This window comes from Benincasa hispida, chromosome 8 (assembly GCF_009727055.1).
Source record: "Benincasa hispida cultivar B227 chromosome 8, ASM972705v1, whole genome shotgun sequence".
In the NCBI taxonomy this organism is placed as follows: domain Eukaryota; kingdom Viridiplantae; phylum Streptophyta; class Magnoliopsida; order Cucurbitales; family Cucurbitaceae; genus Benincasa; species Benincasa hispida.
In genome coordinates this window covers 38,444,267-38,466,438 of record NC_052356.1, presented here as the reverse complement: position 1 = coordinate 38,466,438, position 22,172 = coordinate 38,444,267, and the positions used below count along the sequence as shown (strand labels likewise).

Sequence of the window (22,172 nt, the reverse complement as noted above, 5' to 3'; positions counted from 1 at the left end):
CTTTCCTTCGACGGATACAAGAAGGGGATAGACATCGTTTGTTGGATAACTCGGGATAGATATTTTTCTCCTCTTCCGTTCTCTTCCTTCTACTCCCAAATTTTATTTCTTTTTGTCCCTTTTTCATCTTCCTTCCTCTTCTCGATCTTTTCATCTCTCTCACTTTTCTCTCTTTTTTTTTCTTCTTCTCCTTTATTCTCTCTATGAGTTTATGTCTTCTTCTTCTTGGCTGTTGTGCTGTAGAGCAAGAGCCTGACAGCAAGAGCGAGAAGATATTGATCTATGTGAGAGGAAATAAATAGTGAGAGACCCAATCTGCATACACAAAGTCTTGTTTTGATAATTTCACTTGACGTCAACAAAATGTCAAAAAAACCTTAAATTCAAAAAATAGCAAAATTCATTTCCCCAAATTGTGGGTCATCCATAAAATTCAAAGTGAAGTGCAAAAATAACCCAATTAACACGATTCATATCAAATCACAGGAATGTGACGTTTGCAAAATCAATAAATCCAAACAATTGGTTGCCTATAGTCATGTTCGTTGTGTCTTGTCTCTTTAGATTTCAGTCTCTATTACTCCGACTTTTCTTTGAAGATGACACACTTCATCCTCTTCCTCACATAAGAGCTAAGCTTGGATTCCGCTATTCCTTCCTCATAACCCATTTTATTCACTCCTATCCAATACTCTATACAAAACCCAGATTTCTATTCCCCAAAATTGAATTCCAGATCCTTCCCATTTCTTCTTTCACAACTTTATTTGAGTTTTATGCTCCTCATTCTTCTCAACTCTTCCCCTGTTCCCTCTGCTTATGTTGCATGGTTCCTCAACTGCGAAGATCCGTTGAGATGCGACAGTATTCCTACAGGGGATTTTCCTCTCCAGGGAAAGTATGGAACAGAAACGTGTAGTCATGGTGGTTATTCCATGTCAATGAAGGTCAAATGCGATGGACTCGATGCAACCATACAGATTCTGGGAGAAGATTACGAACTCCTGGGTTATAGTATGAACGATTCTATTCTTATAATAGCTTAAATCGGTGTTTCAGATCAATTTTGTTTGCTAGAAAAAAAACATTTCGTCAAGTTCCATCTATGCGTTAGTTCCTGCATTTAATGATTGCAGGCATTCCCAAACATCAGACAAACCTACTTGTTCTATAACTGAATTTAGGTACCTGCCATTTGAAAACATAACCCGGTTTAATCTTGATAGATATTGTTGGATAACACGACGGTTGCTAAAGGAATTTGGTGATGATTGGTATAATAACCTGGTTTTGTGTTAGCTACGTCCAGAACAGAGATAGAAAAAAACCATTTTTATTATTATTTTGAGTTCATATTCCTTCATGTTTTGTATTGCAGAAAAATCAAATACGTCGAGAAAAACACTCTCTATAGGTACTAAAATTGCATTACAAACCTCTCTGGCTTTTATTGAGCATACACATTTTGAAATCCTTCCTCAGCTTCAACTGTCACAGGAAGCATCATTTTGATAACCTTTATCATTATCCCTTTGATCTACTACACAAGGAAGATGACCATTAGCAGCTCAAACAAACAAGACATTATTGAAGAAACCATAAAAAGATATTCCACCCAAATACCAAAGCGATATACTTACTCAACCCTGAAGAAAATAACAGATTCCTTCAAGAACAAGCTTGGCCAAGGAGGGTTCAGCATAGTCTACAAGGGAAAGCTGCCTGGTGGTCGCAACGTCGCCGTAAAACTTCTAAATAAATCCAAAGACAATTGCCAAGATTTTATCAATGAAGTCATATGCATCACGACAACTCCCCATGTAAATATAGTCACTTTCTTGGGGTTCTGTTGCGAGAGCTTTGATTTATGAATACATACCTAAAGGGTCATTGGACAAATACATATTTCACAAAGGACTAGAAAAAAGTAGAGTTGAACTGAATTGGAAGACATTGTATAACATCATAGTGGGTGTGGCTCGAGGATTGGAATACTTCCATCGTGGCTGCAATACAAGGATTCTGCATTTTGATATCAAACCACACAACATTCTTTTCGACGATGAATTTTGCCCAAAGATCTCGGATTTCGGGCTTTTCAAGCAATGCAGGGAAAAACAGTTATGTGTCCATGACAGGTGCAAAAGGGACAATAGGATTCATGGCTCCAGAAGTAATAATTAGAAGCTTTGGCAAAGTTTCCCACAGGTCAGATGTTTATAGCTATGGAATGTTGGTTCTTGAGATGGTTGGTGAAAGGCAGAGTCCCGACAAAGGAGTGAGAGATAATAGTGAAGAGTATTTTCCTGATTGGATATATAAGAATCTTGCAGAAAGTGAAATTTATAGAGATTGTAAGCAGTGGGGAGAAACAGAGGAAGAAGAAGAAATAGCTAGAAAAATGGTTGTTGTGGGTTTGAATTGCATTCAAACATTGCCGGACGACCGGCCGTCGATGACTGAGGTAGGGGCTATGTTGGAAGGGAGTGTCGATGGCTTACAGATTCCACCGAAACCAACTCTCCTTGGACATCCTGCAGTTGTTTCTTCTTCCACCACATGACACTGGAGATCACAAAGGTGAAATTTTGCTCTCTTTGAATGGCAAAAATTTTAGTCTCAGATGGACAGTCTCGTATATTCTTGAATTGAAGTGAGTTTATCTGGTAATTTGTATGCACTTCAAAACAGATTGAAAGTATGGTTATATGATTGTATTCCAACTGGACAAAACTTTTGGCCAATCTTGTATGATCTTGAATTGTAGTAAGATTGTTTTTTTTTTTTTTTTTGCTGTCCAGCTATTATTCTTTTAATTTTGTGTTCAAATGTAACTAGTGAGTAACAGAACTTACGCCACGCATGGCAAGAAAATCCCATTTCATATGAGCAATACTTTGGTTGTGCATTCCACTTTAATCAAACACACAGAAAAATCTAAAATATTGTAATAAAAAAGTAACACTAATTAACATAAAACAGAATGTAATTACATCAATATGAAATACTCTTAACAATTTATAGGCCGATCTCTTTTCAACATCATCAGTGGAAATCGACAAAACCTTTCTTCCAAATCAAAGTATACGATTAAGAAATAAGAACAAAAATTGAAAACCCACTGATTTGATCCAAAATGGAAAATTTTCAAAAACAGAGTATAACATATTTTGAAGAGATTTGACCAGCTAAACACAAAATGTTTCTCTCTCTGAATTTGCTTAAAGAAAATATGAAAGAAACTGGAAAATTGTAGGAAGGTGATAGAAAACTCCAGCAAAGGAAATGAAACCAATGACCAAGAAAAACTGAAAAGTCAACGATCGAATGAGATAGCCACCTGACGTCAATATAAGACAACGTCCTGACGTCGATGACTCCTAATTTTGTTAAGCATGAAAAAAAAAGTCTATTTTAAATAGTCCAACACTCCATTACATTTCCATTAACATCTCACATATTGCTTTTATTATATTTTCACATTTGGTACATCATTACCTCATCAATACTATACTATACCATCATTATTTCGGGCTAAGTTCAAGATTAATTTATTTTTTAAAAGTAATGACATATTTATATGGTACATAGAAAAGAAATTACAAAAATAAGAGGGAAGAAAAAAGTATTTGATAAAAATAGAGTAGCAAAATTGTGTACTTGGTACACGTTTTTGTTTAAACCTCCATGTCAGCATATGACCCTACTATCGAACTCGTGGACTCCATATTTTTATTATATTTTTATTGTTTTTTTATTTTAGTGGATACAAAGTGGAACAAATCTATTTGAATTTCACGGTAAAACAAAGATATGTGAAAAAAATCTACGGGAAAACAAATCTATGTGAAAAAAATAGATTTAATCTTCATTCGTGACTAGAAATTTGATTCAATTTCTATTTTATCGTAGGTCTTTAAAAATTTTAATTTCACAGTAAAAAATTCTCCAAAAATACTAAAAAAATAAAAGAAGAAATAGAACTTGGGAAAAAATGTGAAAAAAATTAACCTTAATTTGTGGCTATAAATTTGATTTAATTTTTATTTTATCATAGGCCTTTTAAGAATTTGAATCTCACAGTCAAAGATTCTCCGAAAATTAAAAAAAACGCTAAAAAATAAAAGAAGAAGACGGAAGTTGGGGGAAAATGTGAAAAAAAATAAATAGATTTAGTCTTAAATCGTGGACGGGTACACAATTTATGTGTTGACTCAAAACTTGTGGACCCCGTCCACGATTGCACAATCCTATTTTTCTCAATAATTTCAAACCAACCTTATTTTTGTCAATAAATATTAAAATAACATTATTTTTTAAAAAAATTCCATTATTTATATTATATTAATATTTTATTGACACAAATTCAAACTTCATTTAAAATATAACATTGATGTATCGTATTATATCACTAGCCATTGAAAATTCATTCATTTAAAGTATAACAACCGCGTGTCATATTATATCATTTGGTATTTAATATTGTATCAATGTAATATATTAGCATCAAATTCAAGTATATTATTAATATATCAATAATTGATATGTGCTCGTTCAAAATTCAATTAAAGTAAGTCATTGGAAAACTAATTTCAAGAATATATTCAAAGTATTTGTAATATATCAAACATTCATTTTAAATTTCCAAATATTACATTGTTGTATTAATTGTATAACAACACAAATTTAAAATTTATACAAATATTTCTTTAAGAAGCATATGTTCAAGTATATCGATAATATATCAATACTCATTCAAAATTCAATTTCAAATGTAACATTGATCTATTAATAACTTATCAACATTCTAGAACAAATTGAACCTTTGTAAGTTGTTGATAATGTACTAGAAAAAAAAATATATTTTGAATCAAATGAATATAAATTCCAATTAAATCTATAAATAATGACAAACAAAAAATTAATATATCAATAATATCAATAATATACATTATGTATCAAACATAAAGTATAGTAGATTTACTTAGAAAATTGAAATATTCAAACCACAAACCTCTGCATACAAGTTGACCTATACACATTTTGACATGTTTTACTTGTATTCGGTGATCACTAGGACAATTTCTTTTATATATTAAGGGTGTTTTTAAATATAGAAAATTGCTGCAAAATATTTCAAATATAGTAAAATGTTTCTATCTACTACTGTCGCTGATAGATGTCTATACCAATATCTATCTTTGATAGACAATGATATTTTTCTATATTTGAAAATATTTTCAATAGTTATGTCATTTAGAACAATTACACAATATATTATTACTATCCTATAAAATGAAATACTACAAGAAATTATACTTTTCTCAATGAAAAAAATTCTCAGGAAAAGCCAAAAAAGTGTCAGGAAAGGCTTTCCCAACGCTTTTTTGACTGCCGGCAAGGTCATCAAAAAAGCCTCGTCAGAAAAACTCTATCCCAACACAAAAAAATTCCTTCATCGAGAAATTGATCTTACGACGATTGGAATTGGGAGGAAATATGCCAGTGCCAAAATGGTGGCTTATTCGGCAAAAGTCATCTTTTTTTACGCCAAAAATTGGTTTATTAGTGTTGGGAGAAATACCCTATAGCGAGTTGAGTTACGCTCTTATTGGCATTAGTTTCAAGAAGTTAATTACAATTACATAATATCTACAAAACATAAGTTTTGAAATACCTACAAATACAAACCTGCTATTATATAATAACCACAAAACATATCTTGATTCTTCTCTACTTTTTTACTTGAACATAAACCTCAAGATACCTACAAATACAAATTAAAATAGTTTATGTGCTATTAAATAATTAACTTTATATATTATATATTTATTCTTATAACAATAAGAACATTAATACAAAACTTAAACAAAAAGATGTATAATTCTATACTTGAACCGAAAAAAAATATATATATTGAAACGTTTGCGGTATAACCAAAATGTAAGAATGAAGTAATTGAAAACTTTTAAACTACATGAACAAAAGTGAAATTAAGACGAAATTACAAAACTAATTTAATTTTTGTAAAAGCGTAAGAAAATAGAGATGCAAGCCTAAATTAGAATCTGGGCTTAGAGAAAGAACATAAAAAAGGTAAAAATATGACATTTTGCAGAAACTTTGAAAAGGGAGAAGATTCAACACATTGAGCAAAGAACAGAAGCATGCTTCGGATTTGAATTTCCTTCGACAACATTTTCCTCTTTCACTGTTCTGCTTCCATCCCCACAATATCCCTCATTTTCATTCTCACATTTCCTGCAACAGATAACTTTTATTCACCTCAAAATCATCGCACCCATAAATTTTCAACCAAAATAAACTACCCAAAAGTCCTTCTGAACGGCAGCACGGGCGAGCTCTGATACAACTGGCTACAGCACAACGTCGGAACCTAGGGCTACAGAACTTGCCGGATGATAGCTCAGACAGAGGGTTCGACGGCGGGGGATGGGTACCGGCGATGGGAACAGATATGGGTGGCAACACCTAGACAACGTGAGGAAGAAGAAATGGGAAAGGGGATGCTGTGGGGGGTTGAGGCACGGGAATGTATTTCATTCTCATTAATTTTATGATAAAAGGATTACTCATTAAATAGAGGAAGAGTAGCATGAAGAACTGAAGAACTGAATAACAGACTGTCTAAGAGATTGCACCTAATAACAATATTTATACAAAATTACAAACAGAAAATAGTATCGGAAATACCAGCCAATCCCGGCACCTAAGAAAATGGCGTGGAGATAGCTAGTTTCATATGGCGTCAAGTAGGTAGGTTTTTCTGACGGTAAAAGTAACCTTAGGAAAAGACACTTTTCTCTAAGCTTTTAAAAGTGTTGGAAAAGGTTTCGGTCGGAAAGTGTAAAATTTCTTAAAATGGTGAGGCCGGCAGGTTTTGTCAGGTGACATTTAAAAGAGACCGATAGCATGCTGACGTCTGCATAACTGTCATTTATATATAGCAATATTATATCAAAATCCGTTGGCTTATTCGTTCATCATCTTCATGGTAGGTTGGTAACCGCCGCATAACTTTATTGCAATATCCACTTAATAACTGCAATTTCACAAACAAACTTTATTGTGTTTTCCAACCAACGCCAACGAAATTAAGCAGACAAATCTAGGTTTAAATCTTATTTTCGTCCAATCAACTTTTAATAATATTCTATTTGAGTCCCTAAATTTTTAAAAATGTCTGTTTAAGTTCTTAAGCTTTTAATATTATTTTATTTTGATCTCTAAACTTTTAAAAATGTTCGTTTTAGTTCTTACATTTTTTAAAAAATAGTTTTTTTAGTCTTTGATATATTAAGATTTTGTTGACTCTTTAACCAAATAAGTTAGTTACGTTAAAAAATGTAGAGTTTCAATCTTGAATAAGGTGACAACACGAAATAATTTAAAAGATATTTGTAGTTCAATATTTTGTTCATTTATTATTTTGACTTATTGATTACACATTTTACTTCACCTAAATTTCAAAAACAAAAATATGTTTTCCAAACTTTGTTTGAAAGTTGTGAAAACACTTATTATAAATAGACAACAAAATAAAAGAATTCATATCATCGTGCTTATATATTTGGCTGGTTGGAATCTAATAATATGTTGTCTGTTCTAATTTTATCAAAATGATATATACACGAATTTGTAAATATATAAAAATAAAAGAAAATAAATTTTTTTGATCATCTGTTTAAAATATTGAAATTCTATAGTGAATTTAATATATAATACACACGTAAAACACAATGTTGTAACAAATCAATTAACAAAGAGACAAATTTAAATATCAAACAACAAGAGTAGAGATACAAATATTGGTAAACTACTTCGATGCAATATCACCTATTCCGAAGAATTGTTTACTTAGTGGAAAGAAACTTCAATATCAAAAGAGTTAAGCACTCAACCTAGACTAAACGACTACAAACAACACCTTTTAATCGAGTACAACAAAATTCACTAACAGTACATGTAAATATTTTGTGTGAACACCCTTAGAAAACTGTAATACCACATCTCATTCAAAGTGCTAGCGTTGAGTAGATGTTCAAAGATGTAGATAATCTTCTTTGCAACAAAAAGAAGCAGGTCCTGCGAATCTGCACAATACGCTATAACAAACTAACAAGGAAAATATCTCTAGCAGACTCTGCACAACACGTAACAAGGTGCTTGACATCTGTCACGGTACATTACAAAACACTTTGTCGGTAATAAAATTAGTCAATCTTTCTATATAATCTAATTTGCTAACCATGGTTAATTATTATTTAAGCAGTAGGGCAATTCCCTCTAATTTTGTTTCTTTCCATCATGATCAAGTTGATCTTCAAAATCAGGCCTATCCCAACTGCTTCTTGCTCAACTTAAACCTCTCATATGACACTGATATTTTTGACACTTTTTGTGGCTGTGGTTCGTTCAACTCTCCTTTTTGTCTTCCAATGGAGGAGATATTTGTATTCGTGAAGTCAAGTAAATGGAGAGCATTCATTAGGCAGGGTCCTACCAAAATTGATTTTACATTTTTTCATAAAAATAAAATGTCATTTTCTAGGATTTTTAGAATAATATGGGTTGAAATTAATGAAAGGAGGCGTCGACTACATTCATTACCGACTGCATACGAAACGATTTGAATGAGTCAATAACTTGTGAGTCACATTGGAGAAAAAAGAACTTAGACCTTTACATAACAACAATGTTAAATTTGTAATTTGAAAAGAGAGAATTTACAAAATAAAGAAAAATGACTTTGATGCTAAAGTCAGAGGTGTAAAGTATGAAAGCGCCCAAACCCATCGAATCTCCAAGCACAATAAGTTAATGCTAAGGTTTAAAGCATCAAAGTCTATCTAAATTTGAGTCTCCCTCCTTATGGTGTCAGTGAAAGTTAGAGTCCAAGGATGAGGTTGAAATCACTACAAGAATTTTGGGCTTCAATGTCGGTTGGAAAAAGTGAAACCGGATGTATAATGTCGGTTTAAAAAAATGGATCTTTAATGTCGGTTTTCAACCGACATTGAAGATAGGCTTTAATGTCAGTTTAAAACTGACATTAAAGGTCTAATTTTTTTTTTCTTACTTTATTAAAAAATCCAGTGCTAAGGTTTAAAGCATCAGAGCCTATCTAAATTTGAGTCTCCCTCCTTATGGTGTCAGTGAAAGTTAGAGCCCAAGGATGAAGTCGAAATCACTAAAAGAATTTTGGGCTCCAATATCGGTTGGAAAAAGTGAAATCGGATGTATAATGTCAGTTTAAAAAAAACGAATCTTTAATGTCGGTTTTAAACAGACATTGAAGATAGGCTTTAATGTCAGTTTAAAACCGACATTAAAGGTCTAATTTTTTTTTCTTACTTTATTAAAAAATCCCTTTCATTTTTCAACACTCTCACGCCTATCTCTCCTACCTAAATCCTTTTATTTCTCTCTTACCCAAACCCTATCTCTCCTTGGTCGTGCGAATCAAGGTGTCTGTCGTCCGTCCGTGGTTGTCTGCTGTCTGTCCATCAGTCTCTGTCATATTTGGGTCTCTCCTTGGTCGTGGGTCTCTGTCAGTCTTCAACAACACAGATATGTAGTCGTGGGTCTCTGTCGTGGGTTTGTAGATCTATAGAAATCAACAATAGTTCTATGGGTCTTCAACAAAGTAGATTTATCGTGGGTGTCTGCCATCAGTTGGTCTTTGTCGTCTGTCCGTGGGTCTCTGTCATGCGTATCACGTCCGTCCATCAGTCTCCGTCACGCTTGGGTCTCTCCTTGGCCGTGGGTCTCTGTCAGTCATCAACAACGTAGATTTGTAGTCGTGGGTCTTTGCCATGGGTCGTAGATCTGTAGAAATGAACTCTAATCTGTAGAAAGAGAAAGACAAAGACAAAGGAGAAGGGAAGTTGTTATTCTACAGTTTGGCACTGCAACGTGGAGAAGAGGTCAACGAATTTAGAGTAGAAATCAAGTCCAACCATTAGTAATTCCATCTAATTATGGGGCCTTCACCTTGGGTTTTTATGAGAATGGATTGTTGTACTATAACAGTGAAGGAGGGGCTGATTCGGTCTTATTTTTTTACTGATAAATAGATGTGAAGTTGAAGAGAATTTAAGCCTCCAAAGTCGGTTTTGGTGAGTTCATTAAATTCCTTAAACACTTCTTTATGTTCAAAATAGGAATAATTCGAAAAGTGGAATTTAATTTGTTGGGATTGGTGTCCTAATTCTCCCGGAGTGTCGTTGTTTTGTAAAGATACACATTGTTTAATGAATAAAATAAGTGTTATTTAATTCTGGCATTTACTCATATCCAATAAACAAAACTCCTTGATTATCTTATGTGAACTTAAGCATGTATATGTGATATACAAGTGGATCATGCCTTATGTGATAACTTAAATTGGTCTGTAGTATAAGGATTAAGGTGGGATACCTGATCCTGGTGACACTACGGATACGACTCGCTTTGTAAAGGTTTGCAAGTGTTGTAAACTACTACAAATAGTAGATCGTGACCATTCGTGTGGAGACGTGGAGCGAGGGTGTCCTATACAAAGAGTTTGTATAAGACCTGGACCACGAGATAACTAGACTCTGTATATAATGCCGTTAATACTAGAGACTTGCATCTCACCTAAACGACCATTGATGACACAATCTCAATCCTAAGTGTTTTGTGAACTCCTGTCTTTGAGGGCAGTCCTTTGATTAGTTTGGGTGAGAGTGGCCAGATTGCCAACTCAACGTACCTACCTTTTTGGGGACTTGTTTGATCTGGGAGCTGGGAACTCAATTCAAAATATGGAATTCACTCATTTCCCGAAGCAGGGATAAGTAGAGAGATTACTCCCTTAAGAGCTGATTGCGGGGCTTGAACATAGTGGCCACAGCTTCTCTTTGGAAGAGAATACTCAGTCATAGTAGAACTATGACTTATGTGCATTAGAGGGATCAGTGGTACTTAAGGAGACAGATGTAACTACAGGGGCATAATGGTTATTGGCCCAACTGTACTTATGAGCGATCTTTGAAGGGTTGTCGTACTGCTGATTGGTTAAGATGGACACATAATATATCTGTAGTGAGAAGAGTTCAACCGTCGATCTTTAGTGGAGTGCCTGGCAGTTAACGGATGGTGGATCCTGTGACCAAAGAATTTAGTCAGTTATTCAAGTACCGTTGGAGCTTCGGATCTACAGGTCCATGGGGTCCTCTTGGTAGCTTGGATTCTGTTGAGGATCAGTTTTTGATGTTGATTTGAAATGTTCAAATTGACAAGAGATATTTTGATTATATATGATATAATCGGTATGATGTGTAAGATACATCTAGTGGAGGATTGATGTAAATGAGATTTACATTAAGTATCATGGAATAGAAAAAGCTATGGTTTATATGTTTCATGAGATGAAATATTAAAACTATAGGTTATAAATATAGTATGATAAGTTGGTTATCATTTATGTTTATAATAATATTAATTATTAGATAATTAATACTTTTTCTTTTAAATAACCAAAGTAGTGGGTGGTTATTAGACCATGGTAACCGTGAGTTTAAAAGGAAAGTAGTTTCCTATTTTGAAAAGAAGTTTTTACAAAAGTTTGAAAAGAATTTGAGTTTTCTCTCGGCGAAAAGGAACTCACGGAAGTCGTCAAGTAAATACAGATTTACTAAATGATGGCTAGGCGAGCTAAACAATCGTGCAGGTGCGAGCTAGACGATCGTGCAGTATTTACCAAACGATCGCATATTTGCTAGACAATCACTGGCCCAAGGTAAACGATCGTGTAGAGTCTGTAGGTGACAGACCGAGCTAAACGATCGCATAGTTTTTGCTAGACGATCGCATAGTTTTATCTAAACGATTGGGCATCGACCTATACGATAGGTCCCCGACTTCTCCCACTTGCCCAATCGTGTACGCGATCGTGGTTTCTTTCGTTCATCTGCCTCATATCAAGTCCGAATAGAGCCTACCCTCTGGATTCTCACACTGAGAATATCAAGGTCGCCTTGTTGGTGGTGTCAGACTCAACTCGACACAATATTTCCTTCAAAATAATTACAGTTTGAATTAAGTTCTTTAACTTTCATAAGTCAATCACTCTAAATTTTTAAGAAAAGGGTTGACAAGTGGAGAAGGTGCACCCAACACAAAAAGGACTTCATAACAACATTAATAACAAGTACAAGGTAATATTTATAAGATGCTTATCTTAAAAGTCTATTTGTTCTAAAATTTTGGATTAGATTCAGTATCAGAATGCTATGACTATCCTGCAGTTATGGTAGTCATAGCTTAGTTGTTTATGACTTCCATTGAGTGGTTTATGGTAGTGGAACTTCTTAGGTATCCTTTGGTAGTTTATATTTATGCATTATTTGTCCAAATGAATCTGGTTGCACTATGGTAGTTTATGGATTATTCATGTATTGTGGGTTAAGTTAATTCTTCATTATCATCGTCGAATCTTTTGTTATCTCTTGTCTAATAATTTATTGTGCTTTTTCGTCAATATGAATCTAATTTGTCCTTGGAATCTTGTTTGGATAATCTAGGATTGACTCTCGATAGCATCTTTTAGTTGAAGATGTTTTTTGTGGTTTCATTTGATTGAAGTCTTGTATCTGTTTGGTGTGCTTTTTAATTGCTTGAAGTTTTAGTGTTGCATTAGGGAGCTTTTTACTTTTTAGTTATATGGATAATGTAAAACTTTTTAGTTGGAGATGCTAATTTCCTCATTTCCTCTTTCATATGCTTATGCTTATGTTTTGGCATATTTTGGATTTTTATTATGTGATCCGAGCTTATGTATGGTTGTTTATAACATAACATGATATCTTGGCCTTCTTTGCAAATTCCCACGAAGACTCGAAATCATATATTTACAAGTTTTAGTTGGTATTTTATAGTTTAAAAGTAAGTTCTTGCCCTTTTTTATACACCAATAAAAGTTGTTTGGATCTAACAAAATTTTAATTTTCCTATTTAACACTTATGAGTTTTGGTAATTTGTTGATTACCTTGGTTTTAGAGTTAAATTATCATCTCCAATTCCTCTTTTGTGACATATTATTATGGATTTGTTAAAGCAATTAAGAATTTATTTTGTACATGTACAGGTTCATTGCCTTGGTTTTAGGGACATGTCGTTTTTAACTTTTTGACCGACATTCTTTGAACTCGATCCCAGCTCAGATCAAACCGACGTTCAAAAAGAAAAAGTCACTAAGGTTCGTCGTTCTTTGAACTCGATCTCAACTCAGATCTATTCCAATCTTCGAGCTCTGGGTCAGATCCGTTCAATCTTTGATTTCCTTATTGCTTTCCATTCTTTGTACTTTTTCTTTTTGATAGGAATGCGGTTCGTTCAATAAATTCCTACCTCTCTATCTATCTCTGAGATGTTTGGATTTTTCAAAACTTCATGGACATGCAGAAGAGAAATACTATCCCCACTCGGACCAAGACATAACTTTTACTTATTCAAATAACAATTAAGGTGAAGCAGGGTAAGTGTCGGCCCAGCAGAGTACTTTCGCCGTTGGTGTTCTTTCCGATCTCTACGTATTTCACCACTCCACCAAAAATTCCCTCTGCCCCTACCTACTCCAGCGCTTGAAATCATTCGCTAAACTAGGTTAGTTTTCATTTGTAAATCTATAAAGTGTCAATGCAAAATTGGGGTATGTAGAAATTAGAATAGCTACCAGGTGGAGGCTTTGCAGGTGGATTTGGGGCGTTCAGTAGTCAGCAAGGACGTGGTGGTTTCTATACTTTTGGTGCTGCCTCTGGTGGAGTTGGAGGATCTGGAAAACCTCCTGAGCTTTTCACTCAGATTAGAAAGTAGTTTTATGTTGACTATCGATATGCAGATGGTAGAATGTATATTTTCTTGTTAAATTTCTATTCAAATAGATTTTTTTTATGCAAGTCATACACATACACACACATTTACTTATAATTATGGAATAGGTATTAGATTTTATGTCCTAAAATTCGCAGTTTGTAAAAGATATACATATTCCATAGTCAATAAACTTATTATTGATTCTATAAATTACATACGTAAAAGTCTGAATCCAATAAACTAAGTTCCATGGCTATTACATGAATACTTGAACTTTATAGAGAGACATAAAGATGGATCAAGTTCGAGTAAATAGCCAAAAAGGTCTATAGTACATGATTAAGGTTAGATACCTTATTTTGGTAACACTATTAGATACGGCCTACTATATAGTTATTACAAGTTGTTGTAAAGATACTACAAATGAAGTGATCCAGATTCGTTCATGTAATGACATGAGAAGAGGGGGCATCCTATGCAATGAGTTTGCATAAGATCGGACCAAGAAATAAGTCACTCTTACTTTATAATATTGTTTACTATTTAAGACTAACTATTTCGCTTAGATGAACTAGGTAACTCGATCTTAATCCTGAGTTAACTATGTCATGTTTATTCGAGATTATCCCAACGTAACTCGAAGGGGACTAGACGACTTGCAGACGAACGAAATCAAGGGGGAAATCAGAAAATCGGAGAAGAACGGACGAGTGGACGAACGAACGACGAGCTCGAGGGAGAAATTGGAGAAAAAAGGCGTGTGAATGGCGAGCTAGACGGGAAATCGGAGAAGGGAAGAAGAAATTGGGGGAAAATTGGGGAAGAAGAATTGGGGAAGGCGAGCTCGAGGCGTGATTTATATCGAACTTTTCCCGAGGTCGTCTGCCAGACCGTCGAGATAAAGTTAATAACTGTCGATGGTCACCCACTAACCGTCAGCAGAACTTCGTGTTGGGGTTGATGCCCTAAAGCCTCGTGTCCTGTAGTTTGTAAAAAGTTTGTACGAACGCTTGTGTTGTTAATATATGATATTTACTTCACATCTTGTATTTTATGCTCAGTTCTTGTTTTATTTGCTTTACCACAAACCAATAAACATAAAGTCTCTAGTTATCTGTATGTGACTCAAGCATATATGTGGTGACATACAAGTGGATCATGCCTTGAGTGATAACCAAAATGGTCTGTAGTATATGGATATAGGAGAGAAACCTTATCCTGTTAATGCTACGGACGCGGCCCGTTTTGTGGAATGGTCACAAGTGTTGTGACTTATCACAGATGGTCTGATCCTGATCATTCGTGTAGGGGACATGCGAGCGAAGGCATCCTATACAAAGAGTTTGTATAAGACCTGACCACGAAGTGTTAACGTCTCGTTATATAACACCGTTCATGACAGAGACTTCACTTCACTAGGATGACCATAGGTAACATGACCTCAATCCTGAGTGAGTTGGGAACTCCTGCCATTGAGGGCGGTCATTTGATTTGTATGGGTCTAGTGGCCAGGTTGCCAATTCAAACCTACCATTTTGGGAATTCGTCTGATTTGGGAGCTGGGAACTTAGCTAGACAAGATGGAATTCACTTCTTTCCCGAGGCATGGGTAAGTAGATAGATAGTTCCCTTAAGGGTTGATTCCAGTGCTTGAAAGATGTGGCGCCACATACCTTCTCTTGGCCCGAGAGGTGCTCACACATAGTTGGACTATGTTGTATTGTTCATTAGAGGAATCAGTGGTACATAAGGAGTAAGATGTAACTACAGGGGTAAAACGGTAATTTGGCTCAGCTGTATTTACGAGCATCTGTGAAGGGTCATCGTACTCATGATTGGTTATATCCGATGGACACAGAAATATATCTGTTGTAAGAAGAGTTCAGCTGTTGGTCTTTAGTGGAATGCCTGACAGTTAACGGATGGTAGATCTCGTGGCTAAAGAGTTTAGTCAGCTATTCACGGACCGTTGGAGCTTCGAGCCACAGGTCCATTAGGTTCTCTGGGTAGCTTAGATAAAGTCGAGAACCAGTGTTTGAGTTAATTTGAAATGTCCAAATTGACAAGAGAAAGTTCGATTATATATGATAGAATTGGACTGGTTAATTATATATGATATAATTGGCTAAATGTATGAGATACATTATTTTGGAGGTAATTAGATATAAATATGATTTATATCAACTAAAGAAGAAAATACTATAGTAGATATGTGATATCAAACTATAGGTTAAAAATATAATATTATTATATTTATTAATATTTTAGTTGGTTAATTATATGATAATTAACCCAAAAATCACGTTTGGACGTGGGTTAGTGGGGTAGCGTCGGTTAACCGATGAATTAAAATGAAAATAGTTTTCATTTTGATTGTATGTCTGAAGAGAAATTAAAGAGAGAGCGCTGGTGAAAGCTAATCGATCGCTTAAGAATTTCGACAGCCTATACGATAGTCACTCTTCGCCTAAACGATCGTCCACCTCGCGCCTAAACGATCGCATACTAGTTCCGACACGATCACATAGCTTCTCTAAATGATCGTAGTGTATGCCAAGTTTGCTAAATGATCGTATAGTATTTAATGATCGTTCAGTAAAACCTACATGATCGTGTAATGTCTCCTAAACGATAAGCATCGTGCTATGTGATAGCGCCTTTTTCCCTCCCACTTGCTTATCGCCTATACGATATGTGTTTCCTCTTTTCTCTACCAAATTCACCAAAGACCATGCTTTAGGTTCTCACTCCGAGAATACCCGGGGCTCTTTTCTGGTGGTGTCATGTCCACGGCGTTCGTGTTCGTGCGATTGTTCGTGTTGCTATAGTTGACGCTGCTTCTGGGTGTTGGTTGATCAGGTGGAGGGTTCCACTGCGTTGAATTCCGAAGATTGAAGATTGTCTTCAACTGGTATGGCATTCTCTCCTTTGTTATATCTTGTTCATAGCATGTCGTCAATTAAGATTTAACTGTGAGTTTGAATGTATATTGTTGTATTTTGATCACTGTGAGATCAGAGCGATCCGAACGTGCTTATGGAACTTTTCGATAAGAGATCTTTCACTTCGCACTCCCGACGTTGTTCTAACACAACTATCGGCCAGAGTTCCCCAAATTCCCAAAAGAATTTTTTTATATTTATATTGGAATTTAGAACGCTCGAGGCTTGACTGAAAATCGCTAGGATTTTAACGTCGGGATTTTATATCGAACCATTGGCCACTGTAGAAAAACCAGTGAAGGGAAAGAAAAGAGTTACCTGTCCGGCGAGAGGAAACCGGAGATGGCGTGTAGATGGAACTCGAGAGGGACCAAACGACGTGCAGACAAACGAAATCAGAGAAGAACAGGCATGCGGACAAGTGACCGGCGAGCTCAAGGGGGAAATCGGAGAAGAATGGCGTGCGGATGGCGGGCTAGAGGGGGAAATCGAGAGGGGAAGAAGAATCTGGGAAGATGGAGACGGCGAGCTCGAGGCGTGATTTATATCGAACTTCTCCCAAGGTCATCTGCCAGACCGTCGGTATAAAGTTAATAACTGTCGATGGTCACCCACTAATCGTTGGCAGAACTTCGCACTCCCACCAATGTTCTGACACAACCATCGACAAAGTTCCCCAAATTCTCAAAAGAATCTTTTTATATATATATTGGAACTTAGAATGCCCGATGGTTGACTGAAAACCGTCGGGATTTTAACATTCGATCGACGGTTAGAACTGACCGTCGACAATTATTAACTGTATCCCGACGGTCCTCATCAAACTGTCGGCTAAAGTTCCCCAAATTTCGAATTTTTTTTTTTATATTTATTACAATACTTGACGGTTGACTGAAAATTGTCGAGATTTCTACGTTCGACCGACGGTTAGTGTTGACCATCGTAGTTATTAAACTTATCCCGACGGTCCTCATCTAAACGTCATCTAAAGTTCCCCGAATTCCCAAAAGAATCTTTTTATATTTATATTACAACTTAGAATACTCGACGGTTACACGGAACCGTCGGGCGTTATTATAAAATCCTGACGATTCGACGCCCATCGTCGGCCTAGCTTTAAAAATTCCAATAAATGGTTTTTATATATTGCACAGCTCGCCCGACGGTTGTTTGACCACCGTTGGTCTTAAATAAGAACTCCCAACGATTTTTGCTAACCGTCGGGATAAAGTAAAAGGCCCGATGGTTGAATATAACCATCGAGCAAAAGTGCAATAAGCCCTACGGTTTCTTAGTAGACATCGGAAGTATTTAAAAGCCCGACAGTTTGTTAGTAGACCGTCGGGATATGTTTTTATCTCGACCCCTGATTTCCACCATCGGGATAGGTTGAATCCACCGACACTTTTTTGGGCATTGAGAGAAATACCGTCGAGAATAACCAAAATTCTTGTAGTGATATAACCGTGGTGATTAGAACAAATATTTGCATCTTGTTCTCATTCTACCATTGAAAACCTAGAAAAAACAGTGGAAAAATCAAAGTTTACAGAGATAGTTGCCTTAATGACTTAGATATGTGTAAACATCTTTAATATTATTACATACTCCTATCTAATATTTGACATGTCATTAAACAATATATACTTTTTTATTTTAAAAGTTAAACAATGCTTATTTCATACGAAAAAAATGATTTAAAATAGTATGAAAAATACATATATACTAACTATAGTATTAGAAAATTTTCGAAAGTATATTTCGTCCACATATATTGTAAAAATATGCTTAAAAATTCTTTTGTTTTTTCTCTTACTTTGGTTTTGAAATAAAATATAAATAATACATTTAGGAATATATTTTTAGTTTATTCATTTATCATAATTATAGGGTTGAAGAATGAACGGAGATAGAAATATGAGATAAACAAGAAAAATTCAAGAGTTAGGAAAAGTTATATAGATGAGTAGGTAATACGGATAAGAGATAATGTAATAAAATATTCTCAGGTAGGTTTTGTTGGTTGAATTTTTATTTAATTTATTAATTTAGTAAAGTAAGTACTTATTTTAGAGTTGATTAATCTTTATCAATATTTTAATTAAAAGGTTGGATTCGATTATTTATTTTATTCATTTAAGGCCATGAATAGTCAAGTCCATCCTTTTGTCACTTTTATTGTTCAATAGAAATATTTCTAGATGGAGAGAATTTGTCTCAAATTTGAATTTCTCCTTCGTTGGGGAAACTATCTCCAAATTTGAATTTCTCCTCCGCTGCATCAAAGAAATAGATAAAGTAAGATAAAAAGTATGGATTCATATATACTCTTCTTTTATTATTACTTTTTTTTTTTTAATTTCAACAATTACCATTTTTAAAGTCAATTATTCGATTCCTTTAACGTGAAGTTGGGTAAAAGGAAAAAAAAAATATATATATATATATATATTATATATATATATATATATATATTATAGGAAACTTGAAATTGAGGTCTGAGAGATATGAGATAAAGGGAAAGAGAGAGAGAGAAAGATAAGACTTAATTTTGGCATTTTATTTAGAACTTAATTATACAAATAAAAACTAAGACATAAAAATAAATTTGAAAAGAAACCAAATTTGGAGAAAATATAGCAAATAGTAGTAGTAGCGGTGGTAATAGTAGCGGTGGTGGATGGAAATTGGTGGACGCTGCTAATGTAATTAGCAGCTAATTAATTGGGATTTTGTTGCCAAAACCCCAATTAAAAAACAAACTATCCATAATTATAATGAAAATTCCCTTGGATTGTTGCAGAAATATTAAACTGATTATCGGAATTGGAATCCCAATCTTGGCATTCAAGTTGCTCACTTAGGAACTCGACGCTACTTTGAAACAACGATTTCCCCAATGTACAATCACTTTCTTCATTTCCTATCAATAAAATTCAAAAAAAAAAAATAATAATAATAAAATTTATTATTCCTTTTCATAATTTAAATCAATTCTTTTATCAAAATTAATCAAATTTAATATTTACCTTGTGTTAATAACAATGATTCTCTTAAGTTCCCTTCAAAGTCTTGTAGCGATGCCCAGTTATCAAATGCTTGTCTCCTCAAATTCTTTAAGTATGCCTATATTGTATCAAAATCTTTTTTTACTTTTTTTTTTGTTCGTTTAACGAAATCGTTATCAAATAGATGGAAAAAAACGTACCTCAGGAATATTATGGAGGTCACGAAATGAATAAATTTGGTCCCCGATCATGGCTCGAACAACTTCACAAATTGGGTTCAAAAAAAGTAGGCAATTGGGTCCACGAAACATGTAGAGTTTGCTTCCTAGTTCACAAGTCTTGGCATGTTTTACTGTTGCCTCCCACATCTTTTCTGACATTCCTACTCCTAAAATCTACATCCACATAAATATTTAAACAATTATTATAAATTGTTATTCTTTTCGTCGATTTGTTGATATTTTTATTTATCGATAATATATGAGAATAAATACCATTCTTAGCTTTTGTGGATCAATTGTGTAGAGCTTTAAAAATTCTTGAACTGTCTTGATATTGTGATTGCTTAACTTCTTGTGGAAGACTCCTTCTTTTCCAATCTTTTCCAGTCTCCAAACTTCATCATTCAACATTGGAGGGTAATGCTTTTTGTACACTTCAATCACCAAAAAAAAAACCAATTTTAATTAACTTCTTCACTACCCAAAAAAATTTGTAAAATTATACATGACTTTTAAAAGCAATGTTTTTAGTTTCATAAAAAAAAAACATTTAAAAATTTTTCCCAATTCATAGTCACTAGACTGGCCTCGACATGACAAAAAGTTCTAACTTTAAAAAAAAAAAAATTAGTAAAATTTTAAAACTATCAAGGATAGATTATCAATGTCTATCAATATGATATTGACTGTATTTTATAAATATATTGGTTTATTTTTCTATATTTAAAATTTTTTAAAAAAATATTAAATTATTATTATTGTTTTTAAATAAGTATATCTCAATGTATGAGATAAAAAAAATTTGTTAATGCTCACATTCTCCGCGATGATCTTTGACCACAAACGGTTCGGTTATGGCTTCACGAATCCGAGGGAACTTATCTCGGTCGGAACCGGAAACAACCCGGGCGCCAAGCCGAAATTTCCTGCTCCGAATCCAGCTTGAGTTGTCTGTGAATTCAAGATCCCCAATGGTCGCAGCACAATGGCGAAGCGTTGCGTTCATCTCGCCGTGAAGCAGCGGCCTCTTTCCAGACCTTTCTTTCACAATGCTAGCATTAAATTCCTCAGCCGTCCAATCCTCTCGATCACCCGCTGCAAATTCGCCGTCCAGCACCACGATTTCAATTTTTAATAACGATGAAATCGGCAACAACGACGGATCTTCTCCGCCGACTTCAACGGCGATGCGGAGCGGTTTACTTTCCACATCAGTAATTTTACTTCCCGTGAATATGGTAGACGGAAGATTATTTACAAAATATAGTTGAAAACTAGATGGTTCTAGAGCTTGAATTCTCAACGAAGATGCTCTGGTTAATGATCTTGAATATCGCAATAAACATCGATCGACTTCTTCATTCACCTGTACGATTCCAAAATCTCTAAGGAATTAAACAAAAGCCCTAACTCAATCCACAATTACAAACGCGATAAAATGTACATTAATTCACATACCACTTGTCTAAGTAATGGTTCCAATGCTTTGGATAGATGCCTTACGGAATTTACCATTACAACTTCCCCAATGATCCTGAGGAAAATTAGAATATGAATAATCAGTGATCAAGAATTTAGAAATTGGATGCTCTTGAAGGTGCATTACATGAATCCATTAGCTAAAACACATACTTAGCAAATGTTTGGCGTGGGCGCTTCTTTTCAATCCTCTGTTCTAAACAAGACTCTGTTCCGTTGAAAGATCTCTTAGCAGCCATTTTCCGAGTTGAGTTTCCTGATAGCTGATGAAGCATTCATGGAACTTGTCGTATTTATATCTAAATAAAATAATCGTATTAGTTTGATGTAACGTTTAAAGCGGAGAATAAAGAAAAGAAATCAATATTCAATGGAGTTGTAATTTCTTAGTAACTTCTAAGAAATTTCTGAGATGGGCTCACATGAAAGGAAGGTCATTATTAATTTATAGACTTTAGCGTCAACTTATTAAAAGCACTATGTCTCTTATCTCTTGTCCATATTTAATTCCTACTTTTGTGTTTTTATATATAATAAAGTAATGGAAAATGTGTTGTTGTATACTTTCGATGTTTGAATATAACAATTGAATATTTTATAATAAATACCTACCGGTCGTGTCATGTGTGATCGCAAGAGTTGAGAAATTTCTAAGAAGTCA

The 22,172-nt window shown here is 34.5% G+C and overlaps 1 protein-coding gene and 1 pseudogene across 1 annotated transcript; one reads left to right on the top strand and one right to left on the bottom strand.

Moving 5' to 3' along the window:
• The first annotated feature begins 636 nt into the window (after positions 1-636).
• Positions 637-2,786, top strand: LOC120083570 (annotated as a pseudogene).
• A 16,548-nt stretch (positions 2,787-19,334) lies between these two features.
• Positions 19,335-21,825, bottom strand: LOC120084202 (protein SAR DEFICIENT 1-like). The gene is made up of 7 exons (XM_039040096.1): positions 21,665-21,825; positions 21,491-21,566; positions 20,849-21,398; positions 20,306-20,466; positions 20,012-20,206; positions 19,833-19,929; positions 19,335-19,726 (listed from the first exon to the last, which is right to left on the bottom strand). Exons 1-7 carry the CDS (start codon positions 21,784-21,786, stop codon positions 19,566-19,568), a joined length of 1,362 nt encoding a protein of 453 aa, XP_038896024.1. The 5' UTR covers positions 21,787-21,825; the 3' UTR covers positions 19,335-19,565.
• Between the last annotated feature and the right edge of the window lie 347 nt (positions 21,826-22,172).

Coding starts and splice junctions, on each gene's coding strand:
- LOC120084202 (XM_039040096.1), bottom strand. CDS start 21,786: ATGCTTCATCAGCTATCAGGAAACTCAACTCGGAAAATGGCTGCTAAG. Junction 20,207..20,305: donor ATCCACAAAAGCTAAGAATG/GTATTTATTCTC, acceptor ATGTGGATGTAG/ATTTTAGGAGTAGGAATGTC. Junction 19,727..19,832: donor ATCATTGTTATTAACACAAG/GTAAATATTAAA, acceptor TTTTATTGATAG/GAAATGAAGAAAGTGATTGT.